We start from the raw sequence: 25,761 nt of genomic DNA, 5'->3' as shown, positions 1-25,761 counted from the left end.
TATTAACAAAAGAAAGAAAATAAACATTCACTTTAAAAAACCCTTTATATTGAATTTAAGTCTTAATTGATGTCAAAAGATTGTTTCTTAGATTAGGATTCAGGACATCTTGCTCTCCCCTTTCTTCCAAATGGTTTCAACTTTTTCAATTTAGGGAGTGACAGAACATAAACAAAGGGGAGTGAGGAATGCTAGTTTCCATAGATCTTTTTGGGAGATAATATAGAGTTTTTCTAATAGCAATAAATATATTGGATCACTGTCTACAAAATCTATGGTCTGTGCCAAAGTATCAGGCATCTGACCTCAATTTGGCCAAGGCACCTTTCAGACATAGAACTCGATATGGCACTTAGGAAATTATACAGAATTTTCCCACTCTCCATAAGTGGAGCAGGATATAGGAATAGGTACCTTGGAAGATATATATATATATATATATATATATATATATATATTGCCTGTGAGTTCTTTCTCCCTTAAGCTGTAAGTTTAGGTTTATCCAAATATAGATTACCATCATTCATAGTAAGACCAGATGAAGGCAAAATAATTTCTGTTTTCAAGATCAGAAATGATAGAGATCTAAATAGGAATCACAGAAATTTTAAAAGTTGAAATAAGACTAGAGGAACTTGTTAACTCTTTCTCTCACCATATCCTGGAAAAAAAAAAGATGCATGAAAGAAGGGGGCAAGAAGCTCTTCTATCACAGCATAATATAAACAAGCATGTTTAATATTATCTCTAGGAACAAATACAAAATAAAGCCATTTCTAATCTGACTCCCTCCTATTTTCCCAGTATTTTTACTCTTTATTCTTTTCCACCTATTCTAAAATTCAATGACAGTGCCTTCCTAATTTTTTTTAAGCAAGACATCCCCTCTCCTAAACCCATGCTTTTTTCAGTGGGGCTCCGTGCCTGGAATTCTCTTCATTCTCATTTCTACCTCTTAGATACCCTGGCTTCCTTCATGTTTAACTGGAACATTTTAATCTTCTGCAAGAATCTGTTCTCAGACATCCTTTATTCTATTGCTTTTTTTTTCTCATACTAGCTCCAATTTATTCTGTAAGTTGTCATTTTGTATTTTTTTCAGTTGTGTCTGACTCTTTGTGACCATAGGCAAAAATCCTGGAGTAGTTTGTCATGTCCTCCAGTTCATTTTGTAGATGAAGAAACTAAGGCAGAGGAGTAAATTACTTATCCAGGGTCCCATAGTTAGAATTTGAAGCTAAATTTGAATTTAGGAAAAGGAATCTTCTTGACTTTATGCCTGGAACACAACCTACTATACCAACTAGCTGTCCTGTATACTATTTGTACAAAGTTGGTCATATGATGTCTTTCCTAAGGGCAGAGACTATTTTCCTTTTTTTTTTTTTTTAATCCCCACTGCTTAGCACAGTGGCTGGCATATAATAGATACTTTATAAATGCTTGTTGACTTCAATGCTTCAAGATAATTTTTTTTAAAAGCATCAATCCATTTAAGTAAACTACAAGAGCCTACATGTGTGTATGTCTAATCATTGCCTGTCAGCAAAATTTAAAAGCTAAGAGAACAAGGCATTGGTGGAATAAGGTATGAGTATTACTAATTCTTAGATTAGTAATCATGCATAGCATAAGGAAAGTTTTTTTTTCATAGCTCAGTTGCCAAATTCACATGAGAGACTCTATGGCTGGTGAGTTTAATTGGTTAAAATATTATGAATGAGGTCAGGGGAGGGTCCAGTCTGTTATTCTTGGTGTGCCCTATTACTATGTATAATGTTCTTACTTTTAGCAGGTTCTTTTGGTCACAAAGTAGAGGGTAGATGGGTGAATAAAATAATTACTAAAAATCCAACTGAGTGTAATGGTATTGTGCTAGGATATTTAACTTAGGGTCTATGCGTCTACAATGAGTTCATGGATAAATTTCAGGGGGTCATAGAACTTGGGTTGAGAAAAAATATATATTCTTATTTCATTATAATTGGTTTCCTTTCTAACTCTGTATTTTATTTCTTTTAATATATTATTTTAGATGAGTCCATAAGCTTCACCACATTGCTAAAAGGGTAACAACATAAAAAAAAATGTTTAAGAACCCTAAGGATAACAGATACTTGATTTGCATCAGAAAACCTGGAATTAAATTCCTGCTATTGATTTACTTAGATAAATCTTCATTTAAATCCCGTAGACCTCAATTTTCTTTTTTAAAATGATGAGGCTGCATTACATGATCTCTAATGTTCCCTCCAATTTCCCCTGAAACATAATATAATTAGCAACATTTTTGTATAAAAACCTCATGGTTGAAAGGAGCTGCCTTCATATACATATGCCATACAATTTTCTTTAATGAACAGGTTCCTTCAATAGGCATATATAGATATTTTGATTAGATCTGATTTTATAGGGCTTTAAGCAGCCTGCACTATGCTCTTAACTTTCTTGGGTTATTAGGAGGATGGTATGGCTTTGATCATCCAAGTTACAGGCAGTATAGTATAGTAAAAAAGAATACTACACTTATGCAGAAGTCCTAACATTTTACTTGGACAAATCACATCACATTCAATTTTCTCACTTGTAAAATGAGGGTTTGGAGTAGATATCTCTGAGGTTCTTTCCAATTCTAACATTCTATGATTCTAAGACATTTCCCTCTTATGCACCCTTTTTTCATCAATAAAATGGGAATGCTAATATATACACAACCTGCCTCAGAAGTTCATTGGATGAAAAATGTTTTTTTAACCATTGCCTAAAAATGTGACTTATTATGATACATGTGGGGTATTAGATGAACTATTCTAGAAAGTACCCAGAATGTCAATAATAGTTAAATTACTGTGTTTGGTAAGAGCTATAAGGAAAGTAATGATACAGCATTTTCCCCCTTTAAATGAGTCTTAAATGCAATGTAATTCTCAATGTAAATGATACCAATCTAGAAACTAGTCTTGTGGCCTATCAGATTGTTTCTCTTTAGAATTTTTTAATCCACTCCAATGATCAAAAATTCCAAGAATGTTTTCATTTTGAAATCATTTTTTCTAATCTGTCAATCTTGAGAAAGTTTAACAAACAAAATACCAACATTGATGTTATGTTGCCACATAAAAGCAAAAGATGTGAATTTTGCATTAGCATGTAAATTATATCTCTTGAGAGTTTTTTTTTATTATAACAAACTGAAGTAGACTATCTAGCAGTGGCCAACATCAACTTATGCACAGTATTAAATATATGAAAGTACCTGACACATAAAAATACTACAAGCACAAAAGGCTTCATGTCACAGGATATTAAAAGGTTATTCAAAGTAATTGAACAAGACACATTTTGACTTTATGAACAGATTTCCAAAATTATCAAGCCTTCCTAAATTCCATTTGTGCTGTGAAATGTTCTTAGGCCCTACCAATGTTGAGCAACATTATCCATATATCCTTATCAGTCTGTCCTACTGTTCTCTATGCTGAATGGCTGAGACAGCCCAAGAGTCAGTCTCCCCAGAAATCAGAGTTCTTCACCAAGGCATCCTACTATGAAAATCTAAACCAAAGGGACAAGCTATATTGCATTGCTCAATAGGCTGGCTGATTTCTTTTCACTAAGTCTATCTTGATTCCTTTTCATCTCTGGTCTGAGGACATGTCTTAAGGATCTTTAAAATTTAACTACTAGGAAGTAGATTAGTATCTCCCATGTGTAAGTCCTTGAGATGTTTGAGCTTGAGCTTTTCTGTTTTTGACAGAGAAAGAAACATGCTTACTTGTCCATCAAGATATCTCCTGAGGAAAGAACAATAAACAACAATAACATAAAAAATTATAATGTATTATGGAAAGGCCACTGAATTAGAATCAGAATCACAGAATTTCAGAATGGGAAGAAACTTCTGCAGCCAACTAGGCCAATCCATATTCTCAAAAATTCTTCTAGACAAGACACCTAATACGTGATCATCAGCCTTTCTTCAAGACTACCAGTAGGAGAGAATCTGCTGTATCTCAAAGCAGTTTATTAATCTCTTGGATAGATTATGAGAGATTTTATCAGGCCTAAATCTGTCTTCTTGCAAATTATATCCACTGTTTCTGCTTTTTGTAATCAGACAGGGCAGATCTAACCCTTTTTCCTATTAGATAATCTTTTAAGTAATTAAAATTTTCTATTTTCTCTCCAGGGCACTAAATGTGCAGTGGATAGAGTAGTAGACTTGATGTCAGGAAGACTTTTCTTCTTGAGTCCAAATATGGCCTCAGACACTAGCTGGGTTGGAAAATCATGTAACCCTGTTTGCCTCAGTTTCCTTATCTGTTAAATGAACTGGAGAAGGAATGGTAACTCCTCCAATATCTTTGCCAATCCAAAACAGGATCTCTAAGAATCAGACACAACTGAAAATAACAATAATAATCTCCTTTCCACTTCCCTGTAACTTCTTTTATCTAGACATCCTTCTCTAAACATCCTTAGTTCCTTCAATCCAACTTCATATTTCATATTTTCAAGGCTCTGTAAATGGAGTCAGAAGACCTAGATTCAAATCCTGGCTCTGTGTTCTTAGATAGGCATCCTCAACTGTCTGGTCCTCAAATCTGAACACTATTAGGCTATCGTATGTAAAAGTGAAAAAGAGAAATCATAGCAGAATCCTAGAGTGTAGCAAAATTCCTAAAGGTAGAAAAAGATTTTCACAAGGGCAAAAGCTGTGTCTTATTATAAGAAACTCAAAGTGTATACTGCATCCAAGGAAACCTCAGGGTGATTTCACAATCTCTACTCATATTGCTGTTTCAACCCACCAAAGGAACTACTCAAATTTCCCAGCATCTGAGAAGCAGAAGTTTCTTAACAAGTTGAGGTGACTCTGCAGTATCAGAGTTTGCTGGGATTATCCTGTTTTCCAATCTGCCAGCATATGCAAGAGTGCCAACCAAAAAAAAAGTCCTGTTAAATCATATCAATTAAATCATATAAATCATATAATCTCAGAAGGAGTGCATTCAGAAGAAAGGTATTAGGACATTGAATCCATTAAATTTCTTTTAGGATGCTTCTGATGGTTTGGGGAATTTATATTGAAATACTAATATGTGCTCACTTCATAATTCTTAGAGTGGTTAAAGATGACCTTAAATCATCAGTGCTTTCTAGGCTCTAATATAAATGTCTTTCTAGCAGCAGTTCATGGTAGGTATTAGATTCAGAATCCGATGTTAGGTTTTTCCCCTACGTTAATTCTATATTCCCTAGAAGAATGATTTTTTGATTAAGGCAGGAATAAGATGATTGTATCTAAATGATAAGAAACAAATGTTTCTTTATATTATTAAGTTGTGAATCTTTAGTAGTTTATAAGATAACATTGAGCCTTCTTTGCTTGGCATTTCATTTTCATTCCTTCACAATTTGGCTCCAGTCTATCTTTCTAGAATTATTTCATGGCATTTCTCTTGATATACTGTATATTCCAGCCAAAATGGCTCACTTGTTATTTCTTAACCTCAGAATTCAATCTCCTAACAGTGAAGTGTCCTTGTTTCTCACCTCTGCCTTTTACATCCTTAGTTTCCTTCAAAGTTCAATTTAGGGAATATCTCCAATGTCCCGACTTCCCTGATCACCTTAGGTATTAGTGCTCATTGAATTATCTTGTACTTATCTATGTAAATGTTGTACTCTACAATGAAAATATAACCTTTTTTGAAGGTTGAAGACAAAAACTGCCTTTTAAAAAATTATTTTTGTCTCTTTAGCTACCAGTATGATGTCTTACACTCAGCTAATAAGCATTTATTAAGCATTTAGTATGCATTTGGCACTGTATGAATCTAATAAATGTTTGTTGACCTAAATATCTTCACATTTGGCTTGGTTACAAACCCTTTCAATAAAGTTTTTAAAATTTAAAAAAAATTTTGAAAAAATAAACAAGCAGCATGAGTTTAGCTGCTTTCCTTCCCTTTCCCCCGTAAGAGTTTTAAGTATTGTTTTTTATAATTTCCCACAATGTCCTTGGAAATTTATTCTACAATAGCATAACGAGAGAACCTTTCCATTGAGAAGAACATCATGTGATAGAGTAATGTATGGGTTAATGTACAAGATCTCTTCCCACTGAGAGTCTTTGATTTTGACTTGATGACTCCCTTATTCAAGAAGTTTCAGTATCTCTCTGTTACCTCTAGGAGGAGCAGTGGGATATAGTAAGAAAGAGTCACCTTTGAAATGTCTGTCTTCCCTCTTTATCATGGAGGAAAATTTTAGTCCCATATACTTCTAATACTTTTAAAAAATATAACCTCAGGTTGATTCTAAAGCAGGGGTACTTAACCTAGGGCCTGTGATCTTTTTAAAAATATATTTTGATAAATGTATTTCAATATAATTAATTTCATTTGTAATCCTATAGATTTTATTTTATGTATTTAAAAACATCATTTGAAGAAAGCGTCGAAAGGCTTCTTCAGACTGCCAAAGGGCTCCTTGACACAAAAGGCTTAAAAATCTTCTGATCTGTTGCTATCTGACATACAGATTTTTTTTAACTACACATTGACCAAAATTTTGCCTCCTTTCCTTCCACTCTCACTGTCATAGTGTCTAATTGTGGCAATTAAAGAGGGCTGGATTAATTTCCTATGTGTTAAATTCCACTTTTATTACAATTCTTACTTTCCAGCAGCCTTTTTATTTTCTTAATCTTAGCATAACACTTTGAACCATGTCTTATGAGTCTGCATTACTTTGCAGAATGAAGAATAAGAATGCTGCCTGTGTGGAAACACGTGTGTGTGCGTATACATACATATATATACACACACATACATATATATACATATACATATGAAATATAGAATATTATGAAATGTGAGCTCAGGATGAAAGTATTTAATAATATTCACATAACTGAAAATAGAATTAAAATGAACAAAATCCAAAATGTTTGAGTATCTGCTATAATGCATTACTGACCCCTAGTTGTATGTATACCATACTCTATGAAGATGGATTCCTATATTGCAATGGTTATTAATATACAGCAAAGACAAATAATCCAGGTTAATTTGCATGACTACACTAGAGTTTCCACTGACAACAGGGGGTAAAAAGCAACAACACAATTTCAGAAGTAGCACGATGAGTCTGAGACATTCACCTTCCCTAAAGGGGAAAGTATGACAAATCTCCATTCTTAAGTCTTTTCAGCCCAGAAAGGCTGCTTCCATTGTGCCCTGTGTGCAAAAGACCTTCTCAGCAGTCAAGGAGAAAGTGGCAATGGGGCCACTCGCTGACCCAAATTTGTCAAATCCTACTGGGAAACCACCTCATGCTGTCAGATGAAGCTGCTAGGCCTAAACAGACTAGCTGGATTAACTACAGAAGACAAGCTCCAAACTTCATGTTGCTAATATCATCACCACCATCTTGTAATCCTGATTGATCGAGGAGATTGGTCTACAGTTAAAGTGGCATACTACTTGGTTGGGGATGGTCAATAGAGCACACTGTATTGTCTTTGGAAGGTAACTTCTTTTCTTGGCTATGTTAGAGAAGCTAAGGAGTGACGTCAAGATGTTGTCTGGCCCGAATTTGCAGATAAACCATAGAACTCTTCTCCTCCATCAGGCCTGGATTTAGGCTCCTTTAATTCCTGCAGTGATACAGGAGCTTCCAAATACCAAATTATTATCAGACGGTCTTGGGGGAACCTCTGGGCCCTGAAATAAAGTAGACAGACTTTCTATTGAAACATGCTCTGGAGCAATTAAGTCCTGTCTGTGCAAACTGCGCTAAAGCTCTGGAAAATAGAATTCTTTTAATGTGGACAATCTGAATCTTTTAAGAAAAACCTAACAATGGTCAAGCATATTGGGGATTTTTTTGTTATGGTACTGACCACCAGAAGCTTAAAAATTTTCCCCTTCATTTTCCACCTAGTTCTTTACTAAATAAAATTTGGTTTTGACATTTGAAAAATTCACATCCCATATAATTATCACAATTAGCTTCAATTTTCTTAGTACTAGCTATTATTCATTGAACTAAAACTCAGAGTCAAGGAACCCTTTCCCAGTTCTAACTATCCCTACTTCTCATACTCTTCACTTCTTGGTCTAGTGTTACTTCCAGAAAGAGACTTCCATACATTATAACCTTGACATAATCTTTTAATAAATTCTATAAGAAAGTTTATGTGCTTTCCATAGAAAGTCATTAAGAGAATTCCAAAACACATTTTCTATCTCTACTCTCTATTCTCTCTCTGTCTTTCTGTGTCTCCTCCCCCCTCTTTTTCTATTTCTCTCTCTCTCTCTCTCTCTCTCTCTCTCTCTCTCTCTCTCTCTCTCTCTCTCTCTCTCTCTCTCCCCTCTTTTATTCTCTTTCTCTTTCTTTGCCTCCCCTCCCCCCATAAAAGGTAAAGAATCTGTGGGAGGATGCCATGAATCCATCTTCATATTAGGCCTCAACATTTCTAAAATGATTACATTTCTAGATATTTACAATTAAGATGTTCACAGTGAAGATCATTAGTTTTTCACAGCTAATGATGAAGATCATTAGTTTTCTATAGCCCATGGAGGAAAATCTATCCAGTCAATGAATTCCTATGTACCTTAGATCTGGTAAATTGAAAAAAATGAAATACAGAAAGAAGCATCTTTACCTGCTACAAGGATGCTAAAAATGAGTATTTATTTAGTCATGTGTACATGATATCACCAAAAAAATTTATACATCATCCTGCCCTCTAAGAGCTTACAATCTGAACTAGACAATGTAGAAAGGAAAAAAAACCAATAACAAGCATATGATACATCTGTTAACAGATACATTATACTGCCATGAGGAATGAAATATGAAAAAAGTGTAAGGATGAAATGAAGTAGGAAATTTTTACTTTTTCAGGAAACTTTTGTTTTTCTTTAGTCATGATTTTCTGGGCAAAGATACTGGAATGGTTTGCCTTTTCCTTCTCCAGCTCCTTTTACTGATGAGTAAACTGAGGGCTAAATAATTTGCTCAGGGTCACAGCTAGTAACTATCTAAGGATAAATTTGAACTCTGGTCTTTATAACTCTAGGCCTGGCTCTCTATTACTACACCACCCAGTTGCCCATTCAGGAGACCTAGGAAAGACAATCTCAGTCAGGAGAACACAGTGTCATGACTGAAGGCACTTATTGTTCCACCAGTCAACCACCAGTCAACCTCCCCTAATCTACAGAAAAAGAAACTCTCTAGAGAAGTTAAAAAATATTTGTTTGCCCAAGATGACATAGACAGTGAGTATAATATTCTGCAAATGGCATTTAGCAACATCAGAAAAAATAATGAGAATTTAGGTCTGGTCATTGAAAAAGACAGTAGATATTCACATGAAATAGGACAAATTATAAAGAGTTGATAATAGCTTGGATTTTCAGAAAGACAAACAAGAGTTGAAAATTACTTGCTTAAGAAGTACTGTTAACCACTGCAGGGTGGAGAGTAAGATGTGAAAATTTAGAAGGGTAAAGAAGAAGGAAGAGGAGGAGATGAAGAAGAGGAAGAGGAGGAGAAGGAGAAGGAGAAGCAGGAGGAGGAGGAAGAGAAGGAGAAAAAAGGGGGAAATGAGGGAGGAAGAAAAGGAAGAGGAGCAGAAGAGGAGAAGAAGAGAGAAAAAAGAAGAAAGAAAATAAAGAAGAACAACAACAATAAGAAGATGAAAGAAGAGAGGAACGGAAGAAGAACAAAAGAAGAAGAGAAGAAGAAAAAGAAGAAAGAAGAAGGAAGAAGAGGAAGAAGAAGAAGAAAGAAGAAGAAACTGACTGCCATTTTGGATCTGTCTTGGTAGGTTGAAATACATTTGGTGTTATGAAAGTTCAAAAATGTGAAGAATGTATGGTGATCTGACAAAATCAAGTCTTCTATGTACAGAATTATTCATTAAACTCTTAAGAGCTAATGATCTAATCCAACTGTGAAGCAGAAAGGACTGTGGTTCATCCTTCATTCTCAAAGAGGGCAGAACCATGAATGAATGCAGAGTCGCTAGCAATTCCTCAGATGCAAGAAGCTAAAGTATACTGAATACAGCAAAAGGACACAAATCAGGAATGACTGATGACTTTTGAGGCAAACCAGTACTTTGAAAGCTCAAAATCAGAAGAGTAGTGAGTAATAATTGGTAGTCAGTCAAGTATACAAAATAGGGAAAAGAAAGATAGAAAATGGATATAGGAAAATGTTTTTATTTTATGACAATGAAAGTCATCAGAGATCTGAGTAAAGATGATTTCTTTGACTGGGGGTGAGGGATAGGACAAAAAAGTCAAACAGTAGAGGATTTAGAAGTTTTAAATGAACAATTTAAAGCAATTAGAGTTGTAAGGAGAACTTCTGATTTTTTTTTGAACAGGGGAATCTAAGTTTTCAATCATAGTGTTACCAAGTTTCTTATTTTCTTTTGGGAAGTCATTCTAATAATAATAAATCATTTACATTGATGTGAAAAATAATCAAAATATGGGAAGTCAACTCATTGCTTATTAGGCTTCTCTGCTTTCTTCAGAAGAGGTCTTCCTTTAGAATTTAAATTGAAGAATTCTTTCCTTACTTTTCATGTCAGCTGCTAATAATTATATTCCTTAATAAGCATTTGTTACCCCGTTTGTAAGACTGATAGAGATCTTATTTCAAGCAAACCCTTGGGAAGATAATGTTTCTGAATTTTCTCCTATTCTTTGCCAAGTAGAAGGAATATCATACCCCACATCTTTTAAAAATGTTGATATTTCAGCACATACACATAAAAAATACCTCACTTGAAGCCCTAGCAAAAATCCCCACAGAAGTCCATTAGGAAAACATTCTTTGTAGAACTTTTTAAGGAAGTCATTCACAGAATCAGGGAATCTTGGCATTAGAAGGGATTGAAAATGTCATCTAGTCCAGATATTCAGAATATAAGAATCCCTTCAATACTATCTCCTTTGTTTTTTGTTTTTCGGGGAGTTTTACTTCTTGGTTTGTTTTGTGAATTAGAGAGAAATGCTTGAATATTATATTTCTCTCCCCAAAATCATCAAATAAAAACTGAATATTTTGATTGGCTAGGAGGGCACTGCCATGATCAACTTCAACAATATGATTTTAATGTAAGCCAACATAAGTAGAATCATTTTATGGTATGATATGAATGCCACCAATGAATGCTAGCCACTGTCCTGAGAGAAATCTTTTTATGAATAATGTAAAATAACGTCCCTATGTCATTTCACCATCAGAATGAGAATAATACTTTGCATTCAAATAGCATCTTCTTTCCAAGGAACTAAAAGCTCTTTTTATATAGCATCTTATTTATTCTGGAATTTTAAAATGCATCTAAAAGAAGTAGACTCCAGTCTTATACCATGACAAGCTTCAAACTGTTCTCATCCAGTCAACTAAACTCTAATCCATCCTGTAAAGCATTCATGTGAGGAACATGAGAAAAAAAGTACAAAATCACAGAAGATCCTCATTTAAAAGGTTTTGTTATTCATTACTTAAACTCCATTTTCTGAACCAATTTTGGGACACTGAAAATTGTTTGGCCTCCACCATTCATAGCAGAAAGCTACAAGACTATCAACAAAAAATTTCTTACCTTACACCAAAAGCACTACAAGAAACCTATGTAGCTGGGATATTATTCTAATCACTGTGTAAGGATATGAAAATAGGCAGAAGAGACCTATTTTTGATTGGTCTGCACAAATTTGGACAAATATGGAATCAAGTGGCTGTCCCAGATTACAGCTGTTTTTAGCTTTTTCTCACTGCTTTATGTATTACAGGAACATGGAAATTGGAGGCCAAGTAACTATTTGGATCACATGACTATGGAGAACTATGGGCATAATCCAAAGCTTTTTATACTGTTGGCATAAAACCGAATTAGTCCCATAGGATAAGTTCATACTGAACAAACAGGAGTCAGCCAGATAATATCTCCATTAAGTAGTGTAGATCTTATTCACACTTAGTACCATTAAAAAAACTCACATGCTAGAACTTAGGACTACAGGAATAAAGTATCTATGTGATTTTGTTCCATACCACACATAACCATCTTCTACTACTTCAAAAAGTATTTCTTAATAGAACTAAGTGAAACCGATTTAAAATTACATACATTTCAAATCATGCCTAATTGAACAAACACAAACTAATTATACTTCTTGTTCAGTTTTCTCAAGGTAAATACTGCTTTGACTCTAAATTCTTTTAGTTAATGGATTTGCACAATCCATTCAGGAGAAGTCAGTGTCTATCTGACTATAGCTCTCATGCCAGCAGGTGCCACATCCTAAGGATTCATAGATGAGAAAACAAAGAAGACATTCATTACATGGACTGGCTGCCCCAACTCCACTTAGACTTTTCATTCATACCAGTCATCTTTCTGAATCTGATAAACCCATCGGCTTATTTAGAAAGAAGAAGCAAAACAGCTAAGAAAAATAAGCATCTTTACTTACATGTGTCTGGCTTGAGTTGACTGTTTGTGATTCCAAAGTATTGGGGATTTTCAATGACAGGAATCTTGGTCATTCCAATAATGACAGCATCAGGGCCTCCTTCTGAAGAAGATGGAGTGTTACTTCCATTGGAGATGTGATGGAGTGGGCTGGCGGAGTCATCATCATTGCTGATAACTGAAGAAGGACCTAGAGTTAGAAACAAAGATTCCCCTGTAACTCCATGTGTTGTTCTCTTCCCATTCTTTAACTAGGATTTTTTGACAATTTCCTTTTAATCAAATATCTCAGTAATGATCTTACATTCTTCTTTAATTTTTCCACTAAAAAATATTATACTAATAGTGCAGAGATCAAGTTTCTAGTTTTCTCTCAACAGTTGGTTATGTGACCCTGGACAAGTCACTTGCTTTGGGGGAGTCAGTTTCCTTATCTGAAGAATATAATATGAGATTAATACTCTTCTACTGACTTCAGTGTTGAATCCTATGAGAAAAGTGATGTAAAATACTGCTCAGAGCATCAAGAATTCTATTATAGCAGCACGAAAACTAGTGTAACTATATTTATAAATAGTGGCAGTGGTCGCCATGATGTTTCTCTTTATTTTTTATAAGCACTGTGAAATGTTTGTAAATTTTTTGTGAAATCATTTGTAAATTATTCTCATGGCAGTATTGGTGTGAAACACCCACCCAATGGCATGCCTATTCTCATCTTTAAGTGTGGTCTATTGCTTGGGTTCTTTACTTGGCTGTTTGTTTATTAAAATAATAGGGTAAAAATGTTTATCTTGTTCAGGGGTATGTTTTTACCTTTTTGTGAATATTCTAAGAATAGATTGTATATATGTGTATGTTGTTTGTGAATAGAATATATATACTACATATATCTTATACCTGGTCTTGTCTATAAAGTTTATCTTTTTACCACTAACCTCGAACTTAAAAGGAAGATCAGACTGATCATCAGAAAGGAAGGAATTTGTGCCAGTGATCACTTTGAGGTTTCTAAATCATGAAGACCTCAGTGGTCCAATTCAAGCAATCCATAATGGAGCAGTGAGACAAGAATTCCCTAGAAAGATATTATAAATGTTTCTAAGGCATGTTGAAAGGATATGGAGTTCTTTTGAAGCAAAGGAAGCAGGTGTGTGTGTGTGTGTGTGTGTGTGTGTGTGTGTGTGTGTGTGTGTGAGAGAGAGAGAGAGAGAGAGAGAGAGAGAAAGAGAGAGAGAGAGAGAGAGAGAGAGAGAGAGAGAGAGAGAAAGAGAGAGAGAGAGAGAGAGAGAGAGAGAGAGAGAGAGAGAGAGAGAGAGAGAGAGAGAGAGAGAGAGAGAGAGAGAGAGAGAGAGAGAGAGATTAGGATCTATCTATGATAGATAGAATCTTCTGTTTCGAGGAATGCTTCATTTACAGAGGGGAAAGAATGAATTTTCATTTTCTGGACCCTAGATCATGGCTTTTCTTTACTGTGAATCTTAAGAATTTTCCCCAACAATAGTGCAGATCGCAATTTCTCCTCCCATTTGCTGCCTATCATCAACCCACCTATGCATATATAAAGAAGAATAATTGTAAAAATAACAAGAATTATCTATTCATCCTTTTTTAATGGATACAACAATAATGAGTAATCCTTCTAAGATTTCACCCCCCTCCCACTTGGCGACTATCATTCAGTTTTCAGCAATAACAATGAACTATTCTTGGCTCTTTGTATCTTAAATAAAGTATACAACAAGCTGCCGACTGCACTTCAGCTGATTTTGAGAATCTATTCTCAAAAGTATGTATTAGAGTTGACTTTACTGACACATTTCAGGTGGATCCTGCACATTAGACCTCCAAAAACATGCCTATATAGTAGAGGAGAATCAAAAGCCAAGTCAAGATCAAAATTTGGTAGCATTTCACTTGTATGTGGGAGTTGAAATTAGAGTCCTACCCAGGATAAACAGAAAAATGTCTTCTTTCGAGGATTCCTTTCCATTACTGTTAAATTATTTCCTTACTGATATAGCAAGTCTAGGTCACCCTAGAGTTTGAGTCCAGAATTCTAGCTAGAGATGACAACTGGAAATCAATTGCTCTGGGAGTTCTACATGTTACTGTTAAAATCTTCCCATCAATTGTTATAATAATTGGTTTCATTTATTAGTTTAGATTGTCTTTCTTTTTTTTTCTTATTAAACTATGCTACTGACTAGGTTCCTGAAAAAGATAGAGTTTAAATCATATATTTCTAGACAGTTTCCAAGATTCAACCTGGTGTTAAAATTTGAATTTGTTCTGAATTTTCTGACCACCCTCACATCCAGTTTACAAGTAGTCAATATAAAGGGACAATAGCAGGAAATAAGATTATAAATGGAGATCTGGAAGTCACATACAAACCATTCCTAATATCAAAGGAGTATAATTTACAAATTGCATGATATGTTAACTGAAATTCACATGCTGCTAATATGTGCTAAATCAGCAGAAGCCATTTGATCACTGGTGTCAAATTTCTGGTCCTATGATATATAAATTTCACACAAATTCTATAACTCCACAGTTCCAGACCAGCAGAATATCAAAACTGTGCTGATGATTTTGGAAAGGTGACTTTAAAGTTTTACCAATACCTTTGAGATTATTTGGGTATATTAATGAACTAACTCAAAGATGGCACAGGTAAAAGTTATCTATTTCTCTTCAAAACCCCATGAAAATGAGACCTTGCTGTTCTGATCCCTGATGGCTGAGTGCTCACAATTCTAAAACATAGCTATGCGAGTGATACTCTCTGCTTTTCTTTCTCCCCTTCCTTTTCCACTGGTACCTACCTCTCTTCACCATCCCATTCCCAGCCCCAACACTACTGCTTACCTCTATAGAAACACCCCTACCTTTCACCATTTGTCTCTATACTTTCTATGCTATTTTTTTCTTATATCCATTGTGGCTATTAAAATATGATGGCAGTGTTATTTATAATTCATGCTCTTTCCTGACAATCAACCAAAGAATTAGGTATATCTGCCCCCTTTTCATAATTTCTTAAACTAATTATCAATTCAACTCTTTACACCGATATTATGATTTTCCACAAAATTCCCCCAAATCCACATCTTTTAGAAAGAAAAAAATTCCTAGAATTGCCACCTGAGCCATTGGAGCTATTAGAACTCATACATCCCATTGTTTTTGTATAAACATCCTTCTACTAGTCCACCTCCTGGTAAAATCATCACCATAATCAGCCTTCTAGGACCCTCTCCCCCTGCCCCAGAGCATTATGTTGAACAGAATAAGTACTCAATAACTATTAAATTGAATGGAAATCAATCATAGCAACATTAGATTGGGGACGGGGTTGAGGATTAACAGAAGGAAAAACAAATACTAGATAAATAATTCTCACTTTGTTACTTTGTACCTATATGACTCTGATAAAGCCATTTATCTTTTCTGGATCTCAGTTCTATCATCTGGAAAATAAGACTTTGGGCTTTGTTGATCAATAAGCATTCATTAATTCTTAACTATGTGCTAGCATTACAATGAGTGCTGGGAACACAAAGAAGGACAAAATCACTCACCAAGTCCTTGTCTTTAAGAAGCTAACATACTAACTAGGGAGGAAATTGTAAATAAGTGTATATTAATACAAATAGCTACAAGAATAAAAGGAAGGTCCCTCCCGACTCTAAATCTATAACCTCTAATTATTATCTGAAGTAGTTGTATGAGGGGAACAACTGTAAGATTCCACTAGTAATTCTGACTAAATTATTTGATGTGTAGTATAACTTTAGCCTAAAAAGTTCAGCTTTTAAGAATACCCCTTCTTCTCCTCCCATCTAAATCTCATCTCCTCCATCCTAACCACAATTAAAACTTTGACCTTGATTTGGCAGTCCATAAGGGAAATGAACTAACTGTTAGAAAAAAATATTTCCCTCCCAATGCAGAAGCAATATGAAGCAGCAAAGGTAATTTTTCAAATGGCCTTTTCACTTTGCCGGAAAGTCTCTGTTGACAAATTTAAGCAACACATAAATCTCTGCAATTTTTTCAAGTGAAATATTAATTCTAATGCCATTTTTGTCATTATTGATGTTCCAAATATTGGAAGATGGATAGGGCTGGCAAAGTTACAAGGATTAAGCCCATTTTTCTATGAACATTTTGATATAATGAAGTGCAGAGCCCAGCAAGTAAGCTGTAGAGGGGAAGACAGCTTTCAGGGCTCAGACAATAGATGTCTATATAATTTGACAGCAGCTAGGCTGTGCATAGCAAAAGGAATGCCTCTGTGTGCTTGTGTACATGCATGTACTAGAGTATGAGACATGGGGAGGCGAGGGGGGGGAGGAGCTGTCACACTCCACAGGATATCACAAGAACCACTTATTAAAACCCCAGAGAAAAATCTTATTAATACATATTAATAAAAACATTAATTAGACTGCTGTGTGCAAATTTGCTCAGCTTCAGCTACATGGTGCTGCTATCCTAGCAGATAAATGGAAATTTCGTCTAACAGCACAAGAAACTGACTTTATTTTAATATCTCTCCAGTGCAAAGGACTAAGTCTCTCTTTTTTTTTAGCATTTGTCCTAGGCACAAAATTTAAAGTCACATCTAAATCTAGCATAGGTTTAGTTTCTAAGGATTAGCTACAAAAGCAGAGGTGATCTCAGAAAGCTCTCCTGACCCACCCACCCAAGCACATAGGATTCCAGGGAATACAAGGAATATTTGATAGGCAACTATATTTCCAAACATTTCTCATAGTTAGTGAAAAATTATATGGATTGAAAAAAATAACTTAATGATTCTAAAATATATTATGTACTAAATAAAATTTTCTTTAGGAGAAATTCTTTTTATTTTACTTCTTATGCGCATGTGCATGGCAAACTCTAAAATATATTTCCTTTTGTATTGAATAAAGGATCTGAGAAGGCTTAATTAAAGCAAAAATGTCAAGAAAAAAATTAAAAACTTTAGGAACCTCTGCCCTCATCTATGCCTTAGGAGATGAGATAAATGTACATTCAAGTAGGTTGTTGTTCTGAATAGTAAATAACAATCTTTTTCAGAATACACTTTCCTTCTGGCAGGGCCAAAAAGAATAAAGTATGTTATTGTTTTTATTCATTACCAATTACAGAGTATCCCAAGGAATTGGCATCAAGTAGACCAAGAAATGTTAACAGTTACAATTGAGGTACAGTGTGGCTTTGGGCCAACTTATCATGGTAAAATGGCAAAGGAACTTTCAGTCCAACTCCAGGACAAATTTTTAATTAAATAATTTACTTAAAATATATAGAGAAAATGTGTCCTAGTGGATAGAAAGCCTGGATTCAAATTCTGTTTCTGACACAGTCTCTGCTCTATATGACACTGGACAAGTTACTTGACCCATGTTCTAGTCAACTCTTCAAGAATGTTAAGTTGCAGAGAAGGTACTGACTACATTTATAAAGAAAGTTTTTTTTTTTATTCAGAAGTTCCTCATATTAATTAATCCATAGTTCCAATCCCTATAAATATAGTTGCTAATTAATTGTTAATATTTAAGCTAACTCAATTCAAAGCATAATATATCATGATAATTTTTTTATTCACTTGCTTATTTCCCCTTCAGGTCATTTTTTGGATGGGGAGGGGGTGGTCCAGGACTATAATTCAATTGATGTAGGGAATTCCCACTAAGGAAACCCCATTTACCATTATATATCAGTATCTAATTGACCACTTGAATTTAAGAGTTATATAAGTCACTCCTGGCAAGTTAGACAGAGTTACAATTCAGGCACATATCATAGATGCAATTTGAACCCAATTTTTCCTAAATCCAAGGCCCAAAGTCTCTGCTAACGCGTACTCCACCCTCTTAGTTTTTTTTTTTAATTTTTCATTGTTCTTTTAAATTCTTCATATTAATTTTAATTGCATTACATCATTCAATTCCATCATTTTTGTGTATGTGTGTGCATGTGCATTGACTTATTTTTGGACATTTAGGTTTTTTTTTTCCTTTTTTTTTTAAATATATGTAACCTTAAAGTAAGAATCTTTGAAAGGACAGTTCTGGCTTTTGATAATATCTTCATGACATATCCTCAAGCCTGGAATTAGTGAATCAAATGATATAACTAAAAATAAACTTGTACTTCACAGTACCAGGTTACTTTCCAAAAAGATTTTGTTTGTAATTACACCAGCAAGGAATGAATTTTTTCTGTTTTTCCACAACCCCATTAGCACCAACTTTCCTTGCTTTTGCTTTATTGGTTTGGGATGCCTCAGAGTTGTTTTCAGATTATTGCTTTGATTTTTTAACGAGGTTGAACAGTTTTCTCAAATGGTTATTAATAACATGTGTTTCTTAATTTGAAAATTGCCCATTTGTAGCCTTTGACCATATATTGGTTGTGAACTGAGAGTTACAACTGTAACTTTTAAACTGTTCCTCATATATTTTAAATGTCTAGTTTTTATCTGTGACATTTTCCATAAATCTCTTTCCTGTATGTTACTTTTAAAAAAATTGTTTTGTTTTTGTTGTAATTTTAATAAGTGTTTATGCAGCCATGCACCTCTCTTAGGGAATGTGTTTATTTTTTGTTTGTTTAGCTAACTTATTAAGTGAAGAATTTCAGATGCTGAACTTATAAACAGGGCTGCCCTTTAGTCTATTTTTAGGAGATCTGAGGAGTTTCCCTCTCCTCCAGTAATAAGGATAGCTAGACAGACAGTAGATAGCATGCTGGATTTAATGGAAAATTTGAAGAAATACCCGAATTGAAATTCTATCTCAGATATTTATTAGTGACTCTAGGCAAGTGACTTAAACTCTCTTTGCCTTAATTTTTTATCATCTGTGCAATGGGGATAATACTAGTACCTACACTTCCCAAGGTTGTTATAAGGATTATAAGAACAAAAAAAGTTTAAAGCCCTTTGCAAAAGCATGAGCTGTTATTATTACTAATTATTTTATTGTTAACTTTACTTCCTAAGGGCTACTGTGTCAATAACAAGAAAATCAATCAAATTCAAATTTATAAGGAATAAGGCTCATAATTCTCTTGAGAGAGGTAGAGTGTAACTTTAAATTCAAATTGAAATATAAATACCTAAAATAAGATATTTCCTAGGGACTAGAAAGGATCTACCTCAAGTTTAGGTGAGAAAGGATCACAAAAAAGAGGGGAAAGATGACCATAAAAGGAAGCTGGGAGCAGTGGAGATAAATGACATCTGTTTCCCAATCTAAAACTCTAGAACCTATCTTGTAGAAGAAAGTCAATAATTACTAAGAATCACATCTAAATGCTTTAGTAACCAGATAAAAGGTACTGGATTCTATTTTTTACCCCAAACCACCTATGCTTATGAAAATAAAGGAACCAAATTGAATGGGCTCTATAATTTCATTCAGTTATCAGTCCTAATGAGAAGACTAGAATTTCATAAACTGTATTTTAAAATTATTATTATAGAATCTGAATGGGAGAAAGAATGTGGACAAGCAAAAATTGTAACTTCTCAAAACAAAGTCTTGTTTAGAATTTAGCAAAATATCTTGAAACAGGTTAAAGTAGAAGGAAGGACTATTTCCACTTAGGGAGAAAAGTTATAACTTTTCTAACTAACAACCTATAATCTTATCATAGAAGTCACTCCCTAGGTCCACTTAAATCTAAACCCCTCCAAGCTTTCCCTTCATTGTGTTACTTCTTCATATAGAGGGAGAACTAGTTTTAATTCAGAAATCTATTTAGTCAGCTTCATTTGATGGATGTGAGAAAGCTGGACCTCAAACTAATTTTCATTCTCGCTTATTTGACAAACTACCTATTTTACATGAAGTTACATTTCATTTCCTTAATGCACTGACTAAATTACATCTCAGCCCAAGGCCAGGAGAGCTGCTGACACTTTGCTGTAGAATAAAATGAGCAGATTTCAGTATTGCAAAACAATTTGTCAGAGCTCAACTGGAAAAAAAAAAAAAAAGAATGCTTTATACTGGCAAGATGTTAGAGTTACTCCTTCCCATGAATCATTTATGTATTGCATAAATCAAACTAATTTTTTGAAGAGTGTCTAATTAAATGGGGTCACCTAATTACTTAACCAAAGAAAGAAGAGTAAAGCACTCTTCATACCTTACAATGGTTATCCCTTCCTCAAACTAAATCATGAGAAAACAGCACCTGGTGGTCAACATGATTAGTCAGCAAATGGATGTGGAAATTGAAGCTCAGAGAGACTGAGTGATTTGCTTATGATCTCACAGTTACTGAGGATCAGAAGTGAGCTTTGAACCCAGGTCCTCTGACTGTGAAGACAGTGGTCTGTTCGTTCATTCCATCCACTGTTCCCTAATCTTAAAGAATAAGATCAAGGATTTCAAACTTTATGGGATTCAAGAAAGCAACAACTTCATCCTTTCATTTTACAAATGAGAAAACTGAAACTCAGAGAAATTAAAGGATTTTCTCCCCAAGTAGTAAATGTCAAAAGTGGGATTTGAACCCATGTTCTCATGCCAGAGCCAGTACTTTTTCCAAAATACCATGCTGCCTCTCATAATTCTATCCTCCAGATACTTGAATCCAAACAGTTTGATTTTATGTCAAAATATTTTTTTTCTTATCTTAATAAAAGGGAAAGTTATGTCGGTTAAAAGGCATGATCATCCATGCAGGGTAAGTGAAAGAAATAGGGTTGGGGAGTGAGGAGGTTAAGAAATGACAAATATATGTATTTGGCAAATCACCACCAGTTGCTCTAAACTGTAGCAATACGGGAATGTACAAATGAAAACAAATTTCTAGAGCTCAGTAAGAAAAATCCTATGAGAGATCTGCTACTTCAGCAAGGAATGGAGATACAGGAAGGAAGAAGGAGGATTTGCAATTCTATTCCAAACTGCATTACTGATTCCTGAAGTGACCTTGGGAAAATGAGTATGTTTCAAAAGGGCTTAATTTCTGGTCTTGTAAAATGGTGATGTTCTCTGTCTATAGCATAAGAATGCTCTCAAACACAAATAAGAAAATCCCTATCCTGTACATTAAGGGCCTACAATAAGCAAAGCCATAGGGACATTTTTCCTACCTCTTGGACTCTTGTTTTCTTCTCTGTGTACAACTTTTCATGATTACAGAGTGAATATCACAACCAGAGAAACCCCAACAGGTATGATCTTTTTTTACTTTAAGCTTTTTTTCCTCAACAATTAAAGATAAAATACTTTGTAGAAGGAAGCACTATTTTGTATTTTTAGATTTGTAAATCATTTGATTTATACCTTGGACAACACAAAGAGTGCTAGAGTTATAGTTTATAGTTATAATAATATATTAATATATTATAACAATATTCAATAATGATGATATTTAATAATAATTAATATATAATATAATAGTATATGGTATATAATATGTTTATAAAGTTATAAGGTAGTTATAGTTATAATCCCAGTTTGGGATTTCATTAGTGACGGTCTATTCTTTCAGGACATTGGATTTTTGCCCAATTATCTCATTGTTATTTATCATTATGGTTCTGTGAGGAGCCATATCACAATGTCTTGTGGCAAAGATAAAGGCATGAGCTTTTTCTCAAGGGAAATAAGGAATCTTTAAAATAATAAGTGTTGAATATCATAAACTTCAATGTACCTAACTATATATAGAGATAGAAAGGGGGCACCTTCCAAGTTGAAATTTATTTTGGGGGTCCATCATTCCATTATAATTACTTATAAGAAGGATGTGGGTGGATCATTTCCCTAATATAGAATTATTCTCCTGGGACATGCCTATTATAAGTGAGTGTTCTTTTTTCCATATTCTCTCTTATATAAAAACTATGCAGTTTCCAGTCAGCCTAGGTTAACAACTTGTGATGAACCACAAAGGAGCTACTGACAATTAAAGAGAGGATGAGCAATATGCTCTCTGATTTCCTAGAAAGCCTTTACCTACAAACTTAGTCCCAGATGCCTGGAATGTTATTTGCTATTCTTTGACAACCTAATAATCAATAATAATAACTGTGACTAGTTATATACACATTTACAGACAACTCTTTAGAAGCACACCTATTCCCCAAAATGAGATGAGCTGTTAGAATCTGTATCTGTCACTTGGTAGCAAGAACTGTCTTTTGCTTTTCTTTGTTTTGCTAGCACTTAGCACCATGTTTGGAACATAGTAGATGCTTAACAAACTCTGACTGACTGATGTGTGGAGGAAAACAATCTTGAACACACAATATAAGACACTGAAACAACAACAAAACCAACACAATAACAACAATCCACTCCTTAATTTATTTAAAGAGAATTTGTCAATGAGGAAAGGAGAAAATAAAATTAAAAGGCCATTTAGTTGACAATCTCATTCTCCTTTGTACTGACATAAAATCTGGATGATTAATAAGTTGTTTCAAATGAATTTCAATTCCTCAAGGTACACAGAGGCTTAGGAATCAAGTTTTCTCTTCAATTTAGTGTTACTTTTGAATCATTCCTATAAACTACACAAGATATCCCAAGAGTATTAATGATGTTTTTAACAGCTTAAAGTTGCATTAAGACTTTTGGGATGCCCTATATAAAGACACTAGCTTTCTAAGAAGCAACATCTGCACTAGGGTGGAACCATTCTCAAAACTGTATTGGAGGGACCAACAGTATCCCAAGTGAAGTTTCAGCCACACAATTTTCCTCCACTACACTTTCTTCCCCATTTCCTCACTCAGGAGGAGAGGGAAGAGAAAGGGAATCTCTTTCCTACCGTCTATTGTATATTTCTTATGTAAGGATAAATTAGGATTAATATTAGTGAGTGACTAAGAGGATGAAATTTAAAAAAAAAATGAACACAGATAGTATAATGATGAGAAAATTTTACCTTGAAGATATTCTAGGCATGGATAACACCCAATTTAGGAACGTGCAAGCTATACTGCCAACATACATATTAATAAACTGTACAAAGATACCTGTAGACTGAATATTTTTTACAATGGGATGCCATTTTTCAGAAGGTCTTGAACCAAGACAGTTAGACACACCTTAGAATTAAATAATCCAAAATTAAAGAAATTTGAAAGTATAAAAACCAAGTAGTCAAAAATAGTAGATGAACACATATGACAGATAGTAAAATTGTTCTATCATTAAGATAACAGGTTTTGAAAATCTACTGATGCGGTTTTCCTGAACCTATAAAATATACCCCATAGAGGAAAACTGTAAAAAGTGTGCTCAAGATGGCCATAGAGAAGAAAGGAATGTTGGTATTGAATAAGAACACTGAATTTAGAATCAGGCTGGCCTGGGATTCAATACTTGCTTAAATGACCTTAGGAAATCCTTCAAACTATGAAAGAAAAATGATACAATTCAGGCAAACAAAAAGGAAAATAAGGGTCACTGGTCCTGCTTTTGATCTGAAATGGCTTAAAAAATTCTATTTAGAACTTTTAAGTTTGACACAGTAAAATGGGCAAGACCTTGTGGGACAGATCTAGTAGCCAATTATATGTCTTGAATAAAAACCAGCCAAATTCAGAGGTTCATAGGGTATCAATTTCTCAACCATGTCAACTCTTGAACTTCCTAAGTCATAAAAGGGTATCAACATTCACTAGTAAAGGAAGTACGGCACTACCAAGGGGGTCTATGATGCAAAAGAGGTTAAAAAACCCTGAAAGATATTTTGCTGACTGGCTTACCTTTTTGTCTTGCAAGTTTGGAGTATCATCAGAAAGAAAATTTAACTGCTCTGTAACTTAGCCAAAGGCTTGCTTTTTAATCTATTCTGGATTAAGAAAAAATTCTGGAAAATATAAAGTCCCATGTTCCAGGGTTAAGTGTTTGAATATGGAATATCTCCTAGGATTAGTTTCCCAACCTTGAGTTGAGGAAAACAGCTAAGAGCTGGCAATCTTAACCAAATAATAATCCAAGCTTTATTCTTTCCATTTGGCCATTCTTTTGGGATCTCAGAATACTTGACAAGCATTATTATATCAATCATCACACACTCCCTACACTTAAGGTGATGTCTGGTTTGTGATTACAAAAATGGTTTCAGCAACAACGTTGACTCAAGCTGGAGATATCGGCCAAATCTCTCTCCCCCCTGCAAAAATAAGTTGAAATTTCAGGCTAGCTCTGTGACATGAGATTAACCAGTTCCCTGGGGAACTTCTTAGAGGTCATCCTCATGTTCCTTCAAGATAGTGACAGGCCCATGTTCTCCCACAGATTCTGGCAGAAGCATTGGGTTAAACTCCCTTGAACAACTGTTTCCATGGAAAACCTAAACAGTGACTCAAAGCCAAGCAAACTTGCTTAGACACTTCAACAAGGGCTTATCACCAAATGAGAGCTGGGCATGTAAGCTTGTCACCACTATGTCATCTTCTCCTTGCCTGGGGTTCAACTCCTATATTGATTAAGTTTGGAAGCCATTTCAGTGTTTGGGGTTTTTTCCCCCTAAAATATAAAATGCATGGCTGTTACAAAAGATTTATAAGAAAACTTTGATCTCTACACATCCTCATTTCTATTGTAGTCAGTGCTGTGCAGTGCTTCCCCAATTCCCCCCTTTTTCTGCTTGATTAACAGGCAGAATTTTTCTCACCCAGGGAGCAGAGGTTTAGATTATCATTAGGCTGCTTTCCATGGTTTTCTCTGTGGTGCACACTGGATGTTCAGCAGCAGTTTAGCTCTCCATTGCCACCTGGAAACATACTGACCCTCACATTTTATTGTGTCAGTGGTCCTGATGTCTTACCTGGAACCCCCCCCCCCCCCCCCGCCCGGCCGGCTTTCCACCATCTTAAATTCAGCCAAGTGCAAGAACAATATAAGACCACTACATCCAATGATGTTTATATAATTCTATTACACTGAATAACAGAAGAGCTCATAAAAGAGAATAATAGAATTATATCAACATTATATGGCTGCCTGCTGAATAAAAAGAAGTGAATTAAAAGACCATAAATAGAACAGAGTGAAAACCTATTGTTTAAAATACAAATCAAATGGGCTAACCAAAGGCAAACCTGTTTATTATCACTTGGAGTGGTAAAGGTGTTGATGCCAGGAGAGCTCCATAAACTTAAGATATACAAATTATACTCTGTATCAAATCTCTCTTCTTAAGCATTTTCCTACTGAATCTGCCATTTGTTCAAGAATTCCTACTGC

General features: G+C 34.6%; 1 protein-coding gene across 3 annotated transcripts in view; it reads right to left on the bottom strand.

Annotated features, from left to right (window-relative positions):
* Nucleotides 1-25,761, bottom strand: part of NTRK2 (neurotrophic receptor tyrosine kinase 2) — a 400,497-nt gene that overhangs the window by 151,922 nt on the left and 222,814 nt on the right. For 2 of the 3 annotated variants that reach the window (XM_074280190.1, XM_074280189.1), the window contains one exon: nucleotides 12,519-12,707. In XM_074280190.1, the coding sequence (XP_074136291.1) occupies nucleotides 12,519-12,707 (189 nt within the window). Of the gene's footprint in view, nucleotides 1-463; nucleotides 7,731-12,518; nucleotides 12,708-25,761 lie in introns of those variants that run through there. The other variant, XM_074280191.1, reaches the window with a different exon arrangement.

The sequence above is a fragment of the Sminthopsis crassicaudata genome, chromosome 1, assembly GCF_048593235.1.
Source record: "Sminthopsis crassicaudata isolate SCR6 chromosome 1, ASM4859323v1, whole genome shotgun sequence".
Lineage (NCBI taxonomy): Eukaryota > Metazoa > Chordata > Mammalia > Dasyuromorphia > Dasyuridae > Sminthopsis > Sminthopsis crassicaudata.
This window is presented reverse-complemented; position numbering and strand designations above follow the sequence as displayed.